Source organism: Engystomops pustulosus, chromosome 5 (assembly GCF_040894005.1).
Source record: "Engystomops pustulosus chromosome 5, aEngPut4.maternal, whole genome shotgun sequence".
NCBI lineage: Eukaryota > Metazoa > Chordata > Amphibia > Anura > Leptodactylidae > Engystomops > Engystomops pustulosus.
Genome location: NC_092415.1, coordinates 91,474,298 through 91,493,146, shown reverse-complemented (window position 1 = coordinate 91,493,146; position 18,849 = coordinate 91,474,298). Strand labels below are relative to the sequence as shown.

Genomic DNA, 18,849 nt, shown 5'->3' with positions numbered 1-18,849 from the left:
GCCCAGAGTCTGATTGACTCTATTCACTGCCTGTTTGACTGTAAATTATAGGCGGAGGAGAAGTCCAGCTTTACTTGAAGTTGTTTGAACAAGGAACGCCAGAATCTGGAAACAAACTGGACCCCTTGGTCCGAGACAATGTGCTGAGGAAGTTCATGAAACCAAAAGATGTGGAGAAAGAACAAGCTAGCAATAAGATGGCTCGGCGGCAGACCAGGCAGAGGAACAAAGTGGGACATTTTAGAGAAATGGTCTGTGACCACCCAGTTGAAAGTATTACTGGAAGATGGCGGAAGATCCGTAACAAAGTCCATGGCCACGTGAGTCCACAGGCAGCTGGGTATAGGGAGACCTGCTAGCTTGAGATATGATGGCTTATTTCGGGCACAGAAAGTGCAGGAACTCACAAAGCCTCATGCATCCTTGACCAGACCTGGCCACTAGTAGAAACAAGAGATGAGAGCGATAGATCTCTGCACACCACAAACTTTGTGGGATCAATCTGTAGTCCCTTGATATACCTGGGGAAAGGAAGGCTGTTTTGATGGAATAAACACTTCTCAAGCTTTGTATACAGGCGATTGGCCCTTGGCCTGACGACTAAGTGTACATGTGCAACACCCCTGCTAATGCATAGGCAAGGTGGTTGTTGCAAATAGAACCCTCTTCTTGTCAGGATCTATTTTGGTGAGCTTGCGCAACTCATCCATAAGCTACTAATGGTAATCTTAGTAACTGAAGCTTGCCGCCACTGCATGGTTAGGCAACAGTTAACATCAATTGTCTGTAACCACTGATATGATGTTGAAGCTGATTGGAGAGTGTTGCCACCTGACCAAGGGAGTATAAAAAAGCCCCAGGTGCGCGGGAGCACAGGATCTTCAGAGAGAACCAGACCTCATGGTTTGTCTGCAGTTCCATTAAGCAGAGTGAGAAGCAGGTCAGGTGACTCAGGCCACTGCCTAGCACCCAGGGCAAATCAGGAGACTAATCCTCAGAGCAGAGGTCCACGATCCAGACTTGGTTCCATATTTACCAGCCCAGCCTGAAGTTACTTCCAGGCTGTGAGCAACCTTCCTGCGGACCAGCTATCTCCATCAGCTTTCCAGCTTTTTCAATCTGCTGTTACTGTCTAGCCATTGCCTGCCGTTTGAAGTTGAATAAAGAACTGTAAATTGCTTTGCACAATGTACCTTCGTGTAATCCTTGTATTAGGCTGCTTCACCATCCCAGGCATTCCCAACCTCCATTGCAACATCCCCCACCGAGGCCTAGCCTTTTCTCGGGGCCTGGAGTCAGCCGGGGCCCGCAGTACCTGAGTGGCTGGCGGTTGCGGCCTAGGCACGCTATTGTCACGGTGCTTGGTATGGGGAACCGGAGGGCTGTCCTACAGCCTGGCAGGTCTCCAGCAGGGTGGTGTTGGCAAGAAATGATGAGGGAGAGGCTGCTATAGAGGATCTCCCTGGGGCAACCCTTTGGTCTCTAGAGGATGAGTCTCTGTGTGGTGGACAGGGTGCCCGTGATGGTGACAGCCGTAGTAGCAGGGACCAGACGGAGGCAGAGGTTGAACAAAAACCAACTTACAGTTCTTTATTGGAACCGACAGGAACCGCAGCAACGTGCCTTTAACAGAATGGTAGATTGCTGAGATGCAAGTTGGAGGGAGCCACAGGATGTAGATCACCAGCCTGGATGCAGAGGGCAGGCTGGGAGGTAGCTGTGTCCTAATAGGATGCTTCAGCTTTATCCTGGATTGCTTCAGATATCACCCTGGAAGGTAGGATGATATCCCTTTCCTCACTCACTAACTCACTACACTCAGGCAGGGAGCTGGGCTCACTTGCTCTGGTCTGATGTGCTAGCTGCACTGACTCCTCTGAGTCTCTAATCTGAGAGAGTGAACTCTCTCCTCACACTGCACTGAAGTTTCCAGGGATCTTGTTACTCCCCTGGTCAGGTGGTGGCTACTCCTCCAATTACATCTCAGCTCACAGCTCAGCTCACAGAGACAAAGTATAACACCTGTGATTGGCTGACACATATGACATCACATAAAGCAATTAACTCCTGCCTTACCAGGCAGGATCTACCACTGCAGAGTTCATCTGTGTTATGTAGTGACATGCTGTGAGGCTAATCAGACCCTACACAGGTTGCAAGCTACATGGTGGGACATATTTGCAAACACAGCTCTGCCTTGCATTGGCGAGGGTGTTGCACCATCATCCAGGGATTCATACATACACCTCATGGGTTGCCCCAATGAGAAACATTTTGAATCAGCCTCTCCCTTCATATTTCTCCCACCACCTGCTGGAGACATGCAAAGCTGGAGGACAGGAGGAGGTTGGAGGACTAGAGGCTACTGGAGGAGGCAAAAGGACAGGAGGCTAGATGACAGAAGGAGGCTGTGGGACAGGAGGAAGAAAGAGGACAGGGGGCTGCTGGAGGAGACTGGGGGACAGGAGGAGGCTTGAGGACTAGATGCTATAGGAGGAGGCCGGAGGACAGGTGGCAACAGGAGGAGGCTGGAGGACAAGTGCCTACAGGAGGAGGCTGGAGGACAAGTGGCTACAGGAGGAGGCTGGAGGACAGGGGGCTACAGGAGGCCACAATAAGGAGGCTGGAGGACAGGAGAAGGCTACAGGAGGACAGGGGGCCACACAAAGAGACTAGAGGACAGGAGGCGGCTACAAGTAGAGGAAGATAGAGAACAGGGACCACACCATGTGAGGAGGGGTGGGGGTAGAAGTACAAATAGTATTATGTGTAAGATTGGGTAAATAGCTAAAAGAGGGGGTTTCCTTATGCCAACTTAAAAAAACTTGTTTGCACATTTTCCCATACTGTACACCACACACACATAGGCCTTATAAAACCCAAAGGACACTTGCTATAACATACACCCTGATACACACACTAGCTGCACTACACATACAGGTCTGACAACGGGTCATAGTCTGTTCACAAAGCGCTTCCAGCAACCAGAGCCTGACTCCTCCCACAATCATGATGACGTCAGCACAGGCCCTCCAGCTCTGTAGCTACAGCAGTCAGCCAAGGGTGTGCATGTGACTTCCTGCTGTCTGCGTATTACTAGGGAGCAGCCTGTGGCGCTGTACTCACTGCTACACGGGACAGTACTGCAGGCGGTTGTCACACCCATCCACTCCCAGCGATACCGCAGGTGAGTAGTAAGCACTGCGTTATACATTATATATAGTCTAGCACGTTATATACATACACGCAATATGATATCTAGCCTTCCCATGTATTACAACACTTCAGGTCTGGGTATATGTATAGATATATGTGCAGTATATAGTATGCCACTGTCTTACAGAACTTCAGGTCTATGTATAGATATATGTACAGTATATATTATGCTAATTACAGCACTCGGGTCTGTGTATATACATAGATATATGTACATTATATAGTATGCCACTGTCTTATAGCACTTCAGGTCTGGGTATAGATATATGTACATTATATAGTATGCCACTTACTGCACTTTAGGTCTGTATAGATATATGTACATTATATAGTATGCCACTGTCTTACTGCACTTCAGGTCTGTGTATAGATATATGTACATTATATAGTATGCCACTTACTGCACTTCAGGTCTGTATAGATATATGTACATCATATAGTATGCCACTGTCTTACAGCACTTTAGGTCTGTATAGATATATGTACATCATATAGTATGCCACTGTCTTATAGCACTTCAGGTCTGTATAGATATATGTACATCATATAGTATGCCACTGTCTTATAGCACTTCAGGTCTGTATAGATATATGTACATCATATAGTATGCCACTGTCTTACTGCACTTTAGGTCTGTATAGATATATGTACATTATATAGTATGCCACTTACTACACTTTAGGTCTGTATAGATATATGTACATTATATAGTATGCCACTGTCTTACTGCACTTTAGGTCTGTATAGATATATGTACATTATATAGTATGCCACTGTCTTACTGCACTTTAGGTCTGTATAGATATATGTACATTATATAGTATGCCACTGTCTTACTGCACTTTAGGTCTGTATAGATATATGTACATTATATAGTATGCCACTGTCTTACTGCACTTCAGGTCTGTGTATAGATATATGTACATTATATAGTATGCCACTTACTGCACTTCAGGTCTGTATAGATATATGTACATCATATAGTATGCCACTGTCTTATAGCACTTCAGGTCTGTATAGATATATGTACATCATATAGTATGCCACTGTCTTATAGCACTTCAGGTCTGTATAGATATATGTACATCATATAGTATGCCACTGTCTTACAGCACTTCATCTGACATTCTTAGGAAGAACAATATAAAAATAAATAGTAACTTTCTGGAAATTATTATATTTTGAGCTGATCTAGAAAAGCGTTCCCTTTCTTTCCTTAGGGGACATGTAGCAGCTGGTTTATCAAACCGAAACGGTTTGGTCACATTTTCTTGCCTCCGCAACAACCCCTAAGACCTTAATTTGCATATTTTCAATTTTATATAAAAAAAATACACACAAGAAACTGGTAACTATGTAGTACATCAGTCCATTACAGAGCCGGAAAGTTCTCTTTAAATTGCGTCCACGTTCTAATTCAGGTATATTCTCCAATAGAAATATGCATTGCTGCAAAGGTAACCTGCTGTACCGCAGGACCCCCATTCCCCATTAGGCTAACTTTATGCAGCCACCAGCATTCTGTAACCTGTCAGCAGTCCTGTTTCATTTCTTTTCTTATTAATGGGGGCAGGGCTTGGTCACTTGGTGTCAGATTTAACAAACTTCTCACAGAATTCTAGTTTAATTTGCAACAATAAACTATCTAAAAAGTTCTGCACCACATATATCAAGTATTCTGGAGAGTTCCCAGCCACTTTTGTAACTAGTACAACAATCCTGGGTAAAAGGGTAGGTGGTTGAAAGTTCAACAAAAGTATGCCTAAAATGTGCCAATATCTGGCATATAATGAGCCAACTAATGGCTGGCGCAAAGTGCAACTAGACCGTCTTAAACGACACCAGGTTTATCATTCAGCACCAGATACTTTGATAAAGTCTTGATAAAGGTTGAGCTACACACTATAATCTACAGCAATAATTGACATTTACTGCAAATCAATTGTTTTCCCTTAAAGTGTGTATGTGATTGTCATAATCAAATCGTAATGTACAGCGGGGCACATTTATCATACACTGTGGAGCAGTTTAGTGGACAAACTCACTACAAGGGATAACGCCCGTGTCCGAGTTATTATTTATGACAGGCCCAGATGCTTGTCAAGCTGGAGGTTTCTGACAACTCAGTCTGGTTATTATAATTGCGGATTGATTGAAACGGCTTACCTCATAGAGGACTGTCCTGCCTCATCTTCTGTTACTGTGCTGTGATTGTTATCTCCTCTGGGTGTGGCTGCAGTGTCCTTTCACCAGCTCCATTCTGTGATTAAAAAAAAGATATGTAATTAACCCATTTCCAACCATTGTTCTTCAAATGTGGTGCAGTAAGCAGACATTTAGCAAACTGTGGAGAATAGAAAACTATTATACAGGCGGTCCCCTACTTAAGAACACTCGACTTACATACCACCCCTAGTTACAAACGGACCTCTGAATATTGGTAATTTATTGTACGTTAGTCCTAGGCTACAATGATCAGCTGTAACAGTTATCACAGGTGTCTGTAATGAAGCTTTAGTGTTAATATTGATTCTTATGACAACCCAACATTTTTAAAATCCAATTGTCACAGAGACCAAAAAAGTTCTGTCTGGGGCTACAATGATAAAATATACATTTCTGACTTACATACAAATTCAATTTAAGAACAAACCTACAGACCCTATCTTGTATGTAACCTGGGGATTGCCTGTATTTTGTCTGTCTAGCTATTTCTCTCCTTCTCTTCTCCCACTATCCACCAAACCTTTGTCTCTGTCACTGCTAGTTCAATAGACAAACGTTCATCAACGTGTAGGCTTTTTATGGCAGGTTTTTGTTTCTTTGGTATGATTTGAATATTTGTGTTAATGGTAACTCCCCTTTTGTTTCAAAATGAGACAGAAAGTGTAGTCTATGTATAGTACAGGCAGTCCCCGGGTTACATACAAGATAGGGTCTGTAGGTTTGTTCTTAAGTTGAATTTGTATGTAAGTCGGAACTGTATATTTTATCATTTAACCCCCAGACAGAACTTTTTTGGTCTCTTTGACAATTGGATTTTAAAAATGTTGGGTTGTCATAAGTTTCAATATTAACACTAAAGCTTCATTACAGACACATTTGATATCTGTTATAGCTGTTTATTGTAGTCTAGGACTAAGTACAATAAATTACCAATATTCAGAGGTCCGTTTGTAACTAGGGGTCGTATCTAAGTCGAGTGTTCTTAAGTAGGGGACCGTCTGTACATGATTTATGTTTATAATATGCATTTTAGATGGGACACTTGTTTTTAAACTTGAACCTAATGTGTATCCCTTTTACGACTCTTTCATACTGATCAGATCTGTTTTCAGTCCATGTCTTGTTAGTATTGTGTCCATATCTGCTGTTTCGTGTCCTTATGGCATTGTTTTTTTTATGGCATAGTCCTCAAGTCTAAGGTACCTCAGTCGGACTCCTCGTTGCTCCATGAGATTTGCTCTATTCATCTCTACAGAGCTGATAGATTGCCAACACCCCCACTGATCAGCAAGTTTAGCCCTATCTTGTGGATAGGGCCTAACTTGTTTTGTGGGAACACCCCTTTAAGGAAATTGAGGTGTTGGAAGTTTGGCTTACTGACTCCACAGCCCTGGATGTACTGTCAGTTTTGTTTTTGCAGACCTATTGGCCCACATTTACTAAGGTGCTTGCGCCAGTTTCCTGTCTGACTTTGTGTATTCTTTACAGTGCAAACTGCTTGCACAGGTATTTAAGAAGTGCCTGCACCACATTTGTGTTGCAAGCAACCATTTTGTGTCGCGGCCGCACTATTCTGAAATGTGGCGCGCGCCCTATGATAAAGGTGCACCCAAAAAAAAAGTTGGTGCATTCCGTCGGGAAGTACAGTGAGATTCATCAGATTCATGAAGAACGAGCGCCAGAAATCCTGAATCTGGCGTACTCTTCACTGTTTTTAGTAAATGTGGTTCATTGGGGCAGATTTATCAAGGTGTCTGAAAGTCAGAATATTTCTAGTTGCCCATGGTAAACAATCACAGCTCAGCTTTCCTTTTACCAGTGCTCATGAATATTTTAAAGGGGAGCTGTGATTGGTTGCTGTGGGCAACTAGAAATATTCTGTCTTTCATACAGCTTGATAAATTTGCCCCAGTGACTTTTATGGACGTCCGTCGTGAAATGGGTAATGTCTTAGGTTGCATCCTAATCCCTGATTTTTCTTGCATGTTTTTGTTTTTTGCTATTTTTATTTGTGCTCAAAATAAATATCAGCATTGTCTTTTCATAATGGCAAGAAAGCCTTTGGGGCTGTCATACCCGCTGTTGACCTGTCACTGGAGATCAAGGTAACTTTGAAGTGTAACTGAAAGTTACCCTTTGCTCTTCCTTCATCACCCCTGTGATGCAGTAACATGGATTGACTCATTTATTACTATAGAACTGCCCAGGTCCCAGATGTTTTCTAAATTTCAGCATTCAGTTTTTTGAATTAATATTAAAAATCTGGATTGCCAGGGAAGTTGAAATTATGCTACATACTGTAAATATAATAAGTCATTGTGTAATTAACTTTAATAATTAGGAAGTGATCACTTGCCAACTATACAATGGTTGCCAATCAGTAATGAGGGAAGCAGGTCTTTGGCTCTCAGAATTAAGGCTTCCTTCCCACCTAGCAGAATGGCTGTGGGTAATTCCGCAGCCCTAACACATGTATCAAAAACCAACAGAAATAAACTTTGTTGTTACTGGGGAAGATAAAAGGTTGATTTCTGCAGCAATGAATGACATGTAATTTAGTTGAAGTGGATGATAAAGTGTTGTCCTGGATCATTATATTTCCAGTCTCTTCACAGTGACTGTGCTCAGTATTTCTTTTTCTATTAGTACATGGAAAAGATTATTGTTTCTGGTCATTATGTGACTTGTAATTTTAATCTTATCTCCACAGTTTATGGTTGATGGAGATCTACTGCCATGGTTAACCCTCCCACTCCCCCTCCATGCATAAAGCTTCTACATTTTCTGAAATCTTAGAATTTATTTATTTGTATTACTAAAAATTTCACACACCTCATTTCTCAAAATACTCCTCAAAAGTTGTGAGATAAATGCTATTTTATACTATCATATCACTAGGCTGCTCAGTGTAAAATTCCAGAGAGTGGGTGGGGACTCTCTAAGCAGACACATTGGGGCAGATTTACCAAGCTGTCTGAATATTTCTAGTTGCCCATGGCAACCAATCACAGCTCAGCTTTCAATGTACCAGTGCACAGGGAAGCTGTGATTGGTTGCCTTGGGCAACTAGAAATATTCTGACTTTCAGACAGCTTGATAAATCTGCCCCATTATGATCTCTTAAGTGCTGTGTGCTGACAATGTGCTTAGGTTATTAGGCTACATCTTTATCTACACTTTTATTTAGCTTCTGAACATTGTACTAGTATCTGATACATAAAGAGAGATCAGAGATCCATGAGATGGATATAAGACACAATGACCCTCTCGGCTCTGCTAACTCACCTATAACGCACACCGAGTCAACTCTGCTATATGCCTCTCTCTCGGATAAAAACTTTATCTGTCTGCAGCTTGTAGAGTAAGTCGCTGCACACTGCTGCTTCCTAGCAGGAAGTGCCTGTGTCTGAGTTGGTTTTGTAATGCAGTGGGAGGGGTAGAAGGCAGAAAACACTGCAGTGTGCAGACAGAAAAAGCGATTTATGAGAAGAATTTAACCATAGTCAAAAGATTTACAGTCGTATCCAGGGACAACCAAAATTGTATAAACCAAGGCTGATAGAGACAGTTGGGAATTATATCTGTGAAATGTTGTATTATAGTTAATAACAGTGAATTAGAGAATGTGTTATTTTGTTATCCTGAGTATACGGTATTCAAGAATCTTGTCTTCGTGTTACTACCCCTTTAGATTTCAGCTGCGTCCCATTTTTGTCTTCAAAATGTTGCACAATTGCCGCATCTGATGATTTTTGCCAATTTTTTTTTTTCGTATTTTTTGCCAATCCATAATACTTTTAATTTTCTCTAGGTTTATCATGTGACTTCAGATATTCTAGACCATATTTATGAAGTGTGACTTGCAAACTCGCAAATTTAAAGTGGTGTTCCTGGTTTGGCAAATGAATGTTATTGTTTTTATGATAAAAAGTTATACAATTTTCCAATAAACATTCTGTATCAATTCATCACTGTTTTCTAGATCTCTGCTTGCTGTCCTTCTATAGGAAGCTTCATTGTTTACTTCCTGTGGATAGAAATCTGAGCATGGTCACACAGGTTCACGGCTCTGATTACTCTCTGATACTAATGAGGAATGCACCTGTGTAACCATGGTCAGATTTCTGTCCACTGGCAGTAAACATAGAAGATTTTTTATAGAATGACAGAAAGCAGGGATATAGAAAACTGGGAGGAATTGGTACAGAAAGTATATTGGAAAATTGCATAACTTTTCATTAAACAAACAATAACATGTATTTACTGAAATGGGAATACCCCTTCAAGTGCAAATCCATTCCAGTTTCCCTAGCATAGGAAAACTTCTACCGCTGTACAAGTCATCATAAAGACACAATTCCTGGCACACAAGCTATAGTCTTTGCCAATGCCAGTCACTGTTATAGGTAAATGCCAGCGTAGAATTACTCCATGGGCACACTCAGATATACTAAGAGGTCAGAACCTGCGGGACAGAGTTAAATCCCCCATATAATCCACAGCAATAATTTACCTACTGCAGATAGTAAACCCAGTGTATAAATCTCTTAACACTGCCATATTGTTTTTATACTCGTACCATCCAAATGTTGTGACTGTAATATCTGCTGGTTAGGCACAGACATTTTTATACCATGTTCCTCCTATCATGAACAATTCACATAAATGTGATAATAGACCTGGGTCTCTGTTGAAGTGCTTAATCCAGACTTTCTCAATGTTTTGGATCCTTGGCTTCATGCCACACTAGCAATAGTTAAGCAAGCCAGCCATCAGGGCTAATGCATAATACTTGACCAAAATATCTGGGGTGAAGTTCCCTTTTTAATTTCATTTTAATTTGAGAAGAGAAAATTATAAAGATCATCAGCCTAATAAACCCCCAGTACCCAAACTCTTAACACCACTTTTCTATCAAAATACTGTTACTTTTCCTTCGGTTTATTAAGACATATATCATGTGGTCTAGTTTTGTAGTTCATATTTTGGCTGCAAATTCCATCCTGACTGCAGGTCTAGCAGCATCATAGTTTGGGTCGGGAGAGGGGAGGATTGTGGTAGTAATGAGTTGCAATCCCTATGTAAGGGGTACTTTCCAATACCTAAACCAGTTTGGCTTGTGTGTAAGGGATACTTAGTTAAAAGTAAAGGGATTTAACCTACAAAGCAATGGAGATTATATTTGCTGATGGCTCAAAAAATGAAATCTATATTTATCATTTTCATTACTAAAAGCCAGTTTTCACAGGCATAAAATGCATTTATGCATATAACTGCTTATGGTTGTATTGAAACTACATTATGTATCTCCATTGTTTCTACATTGCTGTTCGCATTTATATTCATCGATATTCTGAGAAGATGCCAGATTGGTGTGTCTTCTGTTTTTATTAGAACTTGTTGAGCTATGTGCATACCTAAGAAAAAAAGTGAACATTTCCTCAGACAACCGTGACATTGCTGAAACCCATTTCGCTCACAACTATACTTTTCCCACTCCGGTAAAAATGTGAAACACTCAGGGATGGCATGCGAGGAACCACCTGGGTTAAGAAACCTGTTGGTTCCGCATGTACCTGCGAGCTGTATTGTATTGATAAACATATATTCTATTACTATACACTTCCCTATGACTAGACATCATAGTATTCTCTTTCTGCATAAGGGTGAGCTGTGGTTTGAAGTATATAAATGACCATTAGTTTTCTCTTAATTTTGCAGGTTTTGAACAATGGATTCTCTCAACTCAGCTAATGGGACATTTGCTATTCATTTATTTAACAAGCTTACAGAAGGCAACAACAAATCCAACGTGTTTTTCTCCCCATTAAGCATCTCCTCTGCTCTAGCAATGATTTATCTTGGAGCTAAAGGAAATACTGCCTCTCAGATGTCAAAGGTGGGCACTGAAATTAACCAACAATGGCTGTTACAAACATTAATTTCTGACTTCTTTCGTGGAATTGCCAAATGTTGCCTATAGAAAATGTGATCTGTTCAATGAGAATAAGAGTCTACTGAGTAAGGTACCTTAAAGGTAACCTGTCAGGGCAATTTGGAACAATAATCCAGTCACAGGCCCTTATGGACTGGTTGGTTAGTGTCCCAAATCTCCTTGGTTTTTAAGCAATCTGGTTTAAAATGCAAGCAAAGCATTACACCTCGGCTTTACTGCACATGTGCCCTAGGTAAAGCGCATGCGCAGTGAAGCCGGGATAGTGTTCTGACTTTACCTCGCTCATCACGAGATGAGGTGTCGGTGCAGAATCTCCTGATGTGTGTCCAATGTGCATCATCAGACTCACATCTAGATAAGTATTTAAGTTTCTTTATTTTTTTTTTATTTTCATTTAAAAACTTATAAAAGGTTGATTTGGGACCCTAGATCATAAGGACCTGTAGTTGATTTAGGGTCCCAAATTGTCCTGCCAGGTCTTCTTTAACCCCATAAGACAGCCGGGGCACTGCTCTTCTCTGCACGGGGGGCCCGTGCTGTACTTAGGTTAGGCCAACTGAGAAACCCGTCGGCCTAGTCTAAGGTCCCTCAGTGACCGGGTAAGGGTTTAAGCACTCTAGTATTGTGTTTATTCTCACCTTTTATATATATATATTGGGATCCTGACCACAAACATCAGCCAGTGAGCTCCAAGAAAAATTATCATGATCTTTTCCATTCTGTTACCCTTTAAAGGGGTTTTCCCACAAATAAATTTAGGAAATATCCCGTGAATAGGGCCTAAATTGCTGATTGGTGGGGGTCTCAGTGATGGGACCCCTACAGATCACAAGAACCGATGGCCCGATGTACCTCAGTCGCACCCTAACTTTCTTTGTGGGAAAACCCCTTTAGCACTACACCCTCCTCCTTCATCTAAGTTTTATTGCTCTTCCAGCAGCAGTAAGGCCCAGTTCAGTTCTGTGCACAGGAGGTCACTGGCTGCCTTTCCCCTGCAGCTTGTGATTCAGAATGGGAGATTCACCAGTGTGTGCTGATGGAAGATTGCAAGATGTATAGAATGCAACTCCTCTGTAGGGGGTAAGGAAGGTCTGGTACATGTGTAGCTGCTGCCTTACATGAAGTAAAATAACGACTAATGCAATGCTTTTCTTTACTGCACACAAAGAAATGAACAGGACGAAGGAGCGTAGCTGTCTCTGCCTGGCTCCACTTTCTCATTTGCATAATATGAAAAAGTTGCACAGAGTGCAGTATATAGCCTGCCAGCCCCCCTGCGGTATATAGCCTGCCAGCCCCCCTGCGGTATATAGCCTGCCAGCCCCCCTGCGGTATATAGCCTGCCAGCCCCCCTGCGGTATATAGCCTGCCAGCCCCCCTGCGGTATATAGCCTGCCAGCCCCCCTGCGGTATATAAAGAACAAACACTGTACTTACCTTTCCGACGCCCACCCTAGGTCCTCTTCTTGCTTTGGGTGCTTCAGCTCCTCTTCGGGTCTTCATGCTCGGGCTGGCACACATTATCGCATCAGCCTGCTTGTCGACTTCATTGTTTGTGAGCCGCGGGCATCGCAAGAGGATCTGAAGAGGACCAGTAGAGGCACCAGAGCATCATAAGCAAGAAGTGGACCTAAGGGTGAGTGCAGTGTTCATATTTTTTATTTTTTTTTATAAATACTTGAGTATAAGCCAAGTTAGGGTTTTTAAGCACAAATTTAGTGCTGAAAAACTTGGCTTATACTCGAGTATATACAGTAGTCTCTGTGCTGCTGTTTAGTGAAGAAAAGCAGAAACTGCATACACTCCTTAGATTGCTGTCATTAACAGTGACCTGTCCCCAGCAATGATGTGGTATAAAAACCGACAACAGAAGTGTAAATCTACCCTAAGGTAGTTGGGAGTGCTGGTTGTTAGACCATCTGCCATATGATAGTCCTTGTGGACTGGTGGTTTACTGTCACAAATCGGCCATTACCAAGCCTCTATCAAAAGTGGCGCTATAAAAAAAAAAAAAAAACCTTTATACTTGCCTAGAGATAGATCTGATGAGACACATCAGACCCATCTCTTGAGCTCCCTACACCCCAACTTTATTATGCAAGCACTGTGACTGAGGTGCGTGTGCAGTGAAGCCGGGATTCAGTAGCACCAGACTAAAGTATGTTAAAAAAAATTTATTTTAATAGCGGCAAATAGGGTTATTTGGGACATTAAACCACCAGTCCATAAGGACAAGTGGGTGGTTCAGTGTCCCAAATAATATTGACAGGTCCTCTTCAAGATACTTTCAATAGAACCACACGTATAGCTGCAGGAAATATCAAGAACATGGCTCATACACACTGGAATTGTTAGCATTAAAGAAATAGATTGGTTACAGATGAATTACACTTGATTTCAGTTAGGATGTATTTACATGACTATGCTTCTTTCTTGGCCACTTATTTTTTTTTATGGAAAAAAGCCTGTATCTGGTCCATTTTGTCTTTTTCAATGACATTTTTACTTACAAATTCACAGACCCAATTCACTCAGTGTTTCTGATCCCGGAAAGAATATAAATTTTTTTTTTCATTGCTACAAAACATTTTGTGTGAATGGAACCTTAGTAGTCGGGGAATGGTATAATTGCAACAGGCAGTAGTCAACTAATATTCCCTATCGTGTCACTCAAGTTTCCACTGTATTTAACAAGTAGGATTTATCTAACCACAATGTGATATACCTTGTTGTAGGTGCTGCGGTTTGAAAAAGCAAAAGATGTCCATGCATCCTTCCAATCCCTGATCTCTGAAATCAACAAACCAGGCACAGAATATCTTTTAAGAATTGCTAACCGTCTGTATGGAGAGAGATCATTCACGTTTTTGGATGTAAGTCAGTTGTCCTCCAGATACTAGGACTCGCCAGTTCTGTTTTTAGTTGTATACAAGGTATTGCAGCTTGCGACTAACAGACAGACAGACTATTGCATTGCATTAGTGATGTGAGAACTGTGTGGGGTGCATGAGGACCTGTTTTAGTAAATGTTTGGATTCCTTGTATTCCTCATTGTACTAGCAGCAGTTTTCGGATAGTACCTTTATTCAAGGAATCTTAATTCACAGATGTTTATGTATACATAACATTCTGGGGAGAATAACGTATGGATGGTACACAGAGCAGAAATTTATTATAATATAGGTATTGTAATAATATAGGTATTTTAGGCCACACAGAGCCCATGACCTCCAAACCATCCAAATTCGAAAGTGCTCTTTCTACAGAATATTCCTACAATGATAGGCAAATTTTCCCTCCTCCTTTCAATTGCGTTGGTGTCTTTAGGAGGCTGAACAATTGAAAGTTGTCAAAGAACAAGAGCAATTTACTGCTTAAATTGCTGTGCTGGCAATTTGCAATATATAAGTGGCTTTTGCTTGAAGTTTGGGCACTCAGGCTCTAAAAGGTTCGCCATCACTGATATATAGGTAGTAAGTGTCAAACGATAAAAATAATGAGGGCCCACAGTTTAATAGAGTCCGGGTGCTATGTTCATTCCTGACACCAGTCTAAGAATAGATTTCCCACCAGTGTTATTGGGAAAACTGTTATGTAGTAAAATGGAAAAGGAGAGATGGTCCCTAGACTTCTGTGAAATATCACTAAAAGTCCTTTTTGAATTTTTGCAGGAATTCCTAACATCTACTCAGAAACACTACCTTGCAGATTTACAGCCTGTGGACTTCTCTACCAAGGCAGAAGAGTGCAGAAAGGAAATAAATTCCTGGGTGGAACAAAAAACTGAAGGTGCTGGAAGCTGTGTAAATCAATATCATCTCCAATTGTTTACACTCCCTGCAAAGTTTAAGTATTAGACTCCAGATACGGAAGTCTTTAACCCCTTCCCGCCGCGGCCCTTTTTCGATTTTGCGTTTTCATTTTTCACTCCCCACATTCAAAAATCTGTAACTTTTTTTTTATTTTTCCATGTACAGAGCTGTGTGATGGCTTATTTTCTGCGTAACAAATTACACTTCAAAATGGTGGTATTTAATATTTCATGCCGGGAAGCGGGAAAAAAATTCCAAATGCAGGGAAATTGGTAAAAAAACGCACTTGTGCCGTATTCTTGTGGGCTTGGATTTTACGGATTTCACTGTGCACCACAAATGACAGGTCTACTTTATTCTTTGGGTCGGTACGATTACGGGGATACCAAATTTGTATAGGTTTTATAATGTTTTCATACATTTAAAAAAATTAAAACCTCCTGTACAAAATTTTTTGGGGGGATTTTGCCATCTTCTGGGGCTAATAACTTTTTCATACTTTGGTGTATGGAGCTGTGGGTGGTGTCGTTTTTTGCGGATTTTGATGACGTTTACAATGTTATCATTTTTAGGACTGTACGACCTTTTGATCACTTTTTATAGAATTTTAAACATTTTTTTAAATGGCAAAAAAGTGCCATTTTCGACTTTGGGCACGATTTACCGTTAGGGGGTTAAACTGTTATCATATTTTGATTGGGCATTTTCGGACGCGGCAATACCTAATGTGTTTATGATTTTTACTGTTTATTTATATTTATATCAATTCTAGGGAAAGGGGTTTTTTTATTATAATTTTTTTTATTTTAACTTTTTTTTAAAATTTTTATTTTTACTATTTTTCAGACTCCCTAGGGTACTTTAACCCTAGGGTGTCTGTACGATCCTATCATATACTGCCATACTGCAGTATGGCAGTATATGGGGATTTTACTACTCATACATTACCATGTGCTGACAGCACATGGTAATGCATGGGTTAACCCGAAGTAGCTTCGGGTCTTCGTGAGACCCGAAGCTACCATGGCGACGGATCGCCGCTCCCCGATGATGTCACGGGGAGCGACGATCCACAGAAAATAGATTGCGGGTGTTACCGGTAAGCCTTTGCTGCAATATGCAGCAAAGACTTACCGGCTATGGAGAGGGCTCGGCCCGCGATCCCTCTCCATGTATTGGGACCCGACATGTGACGTACTATTACGTCACATGTCGGTAAGGGGTTAAATTGTTTGGCTTAAAAAAAATTCCACTCTCCTGGTGCTGTAGATAGGGTGCCTCCTCCCCCACCCCCCAAAAAGACAAGTGCAAATTTCTGGACTAAAGATAAATGACCTGATATTCTTTTGTTTGTTTGTCTAATTAATGTTTTTGTTGCATAAGAGAAATATATAAATACAAATATAGAGCAGACCTTGATCTTTACAGCTTTATCTTATTTCTAAATAATTGCAACATATTGAATATATCATATGTCTGATTTTCATTTCAGGTAAAATCCAGGACTTGTTACCTAGTGGCAGCCTAGATTCCCTGACCAGATTAGTGCTTGTCAATGCAATTTACTTCAAAGGAAATTGGGCAAACCAATTTGATAAAACTTCTACGCATGAGATGCCATTTAGGCTCAGTAAGGTAATTGAAATTTCTTATCTAGACATGAATGACAACATATGATTTTGTGCAATTTGACAAATTGAAGAATCAAATACTATGGTTCCATTCTTTTGCATTTTTGAGGGATTTGCTTTCCCATCCCTTTCACTGCTGATTGACTGACGGGCTGAGATGTATCTGTTTGTATGCAGGCAACCTGTCCACCACATCAAGAAGGTTTGAGGAAATTGTTTATGAATACATGAATACCAGAACTCTAAAACTGAGCATAGAAACCGTTCATGTGTAGGCACTATTTGTTCAGAATTTTAAACAGCAATAGTAGTATCTTGTCCACAATAGGCAAATGTTTGGCCTTCAGGGACATTGACATTGGTATAAAGATAGTTGCGTCATGAAGGGTTAGGTTACATTCACATCATGTTTTTTGGACACACTTATTGTGTACACCATGAATGTTCTGGTGTACACGCTGAACTTGTCCATAGACTTATACTGACAGGCATCTATTTATCATCCATCTGCTCAGTATAGGTCTCATCCAGCAGGAATCAGTATAAAAAAAAAACCAAAGCAATCTGCTCTTTATCATCCTTCCTCCAGTAGGAGAGCACATTATACACTCAGCATAATCCTATGGATGACAGATGCAACTGTATTTTATGGCTTCCCGTGTACACTCTGGGTGTTTCCCCTGTGACGTATTCAAATATAGACAGTAACATCCGGCGGGAGCCGACGTTTTCTCCTGCTTTCAGGAGAGAGGAGCCAAGCTGGAGAATGCATACCGCTGGATATGTTGTAGTCCTCTGTTACAATGCATCAGGAATCCTCACAATGGAGGGAAGGTGTGAATGTAGCCTTAGTATTTTACTATGGGGTGTTGGAGAGATTTTTTTTAACATATGGCAGGTAGTATAGAGTTTAAACTGCTCTCATTGTCACAGCATGTTTGCATTTCTGTTTTAAGAAGAACTGTACTGGAAGTCAGTAGAATCGGTCCAGACCTGCTAATAATTACCTAGCGCTTCATAGCACATTGTACATACATAAGCTTTTTTGTCAAAGGGTGACTTTTCTATGCTTTTCCAACAAGCATCCCGATACTCCTGTATTAATATGATACATAATGATGCAGTGAAACATTGTAATGTGAACAAAATCCCACTTTCTTCAGAAGAGCCACTTCGTTGGATTTTTTTATGAATATTGTTGAATATTTTGTTTGAATGTTTTCTTCTGCCACAATTGCAGAAATGCAATGCTTATGATAAAAATGTCTTCCCCCATTTAGAATGAAACTAAACCAGTGCAGATGATGTATAAAAAGGCCAAATATCCCATGACTTACATAGGGGAATTGTTTACCAAAGTCCTGGAGTTGCCATATGTTAATAATGAATTGAGTATGATCATACTGCTCCCTGATGACATTGAAGATGGAACCACTGGACTTGAGAAGGTAAGAAGCTGTGATCTGTGTATTCCGCTCTTTTAGATTTACAGCACTACTTAAGCTTGGATGGACGATATCCTCTTTATTTTTCTACACCAGTGAAAAATACTTGCATTGATCAAAGATAAAAGAATTGATGTAAAAGAAAATCATGCATGTAATAAGCTGATTTGTAATAGGACTGTTATGTTTTTTAACCCCCTTTAGGAAAATCTAACTGCCCCACACCTGACCTTGTGAAGTGCACAGTTTTATAAGTTCATTGCAGCTCCAAGCCGAGGTGGGGTTTTTCAGTACATTTTTTTGTGCTGAAAAACTCTGCTTATGCATGTATATATATACGGTAACTAACGGTTACTAACATTTGCGGAGTATACCGTTAAAATGAAAGAAGTCCAGAAGAGCATAGTTCCTTGGGTACTTCTTAGCAGGACACATCTACCATCAGTAAAACTGATACTAGATCACCTCTAAAGGGAAGTTTTTAGTGTTTTTAACAAAAGCATACTTCCACAAGTAAAAAGAGACAAGAAAAACACTACGCAAAACAAGAATAGAGAAAAAAA

General features: G+C 40.8%; 1 protein-coding gene across 2 annotated transcripts in view; it reads left to right on the top strand.

Annotated features, from left to right (window-relative positions):
• Window positions 1-3,028: 3,028 nt before the first annotated feature.
• The window catches only part of LOC140133074 (serpin B6-like), a 31,497-nt gene continuing 15,676 nt past the window's right edge, over window positions 3,029-18,849 (top strand). For both annotated transcript variants that reach the window (XM_072152673.1, XM_072152674.1), the window contains exons 1-6: window positions 3,029-3,187; window positions 11,164-11,341; window positions 14,134-14,271; window positions 15,070-15,187; window positions 16,703-16,845; window positions 18,122-18,289. In XM_072152673.1, the coding sequence (XP_072008774.1) occupies window positions 11,174-11,341; window positions 14,134-14,271; window positions 15,070-15,187; window positions 16,703-16,845; window positions 18,122-18,289 (735 nt within the window). In that variant the 5' untranslated portion in view covers window positions 3,029-3,187; window positions 11,164-11,173. The remainder of the gene's footprint in view (window positions 3,188-11,163; window positions 11,342-14,133; window positions 14,272-15,069; window positions 15,188-16,702; window positions 16,846-18,121; window positions 18,290-18,849) is intronic.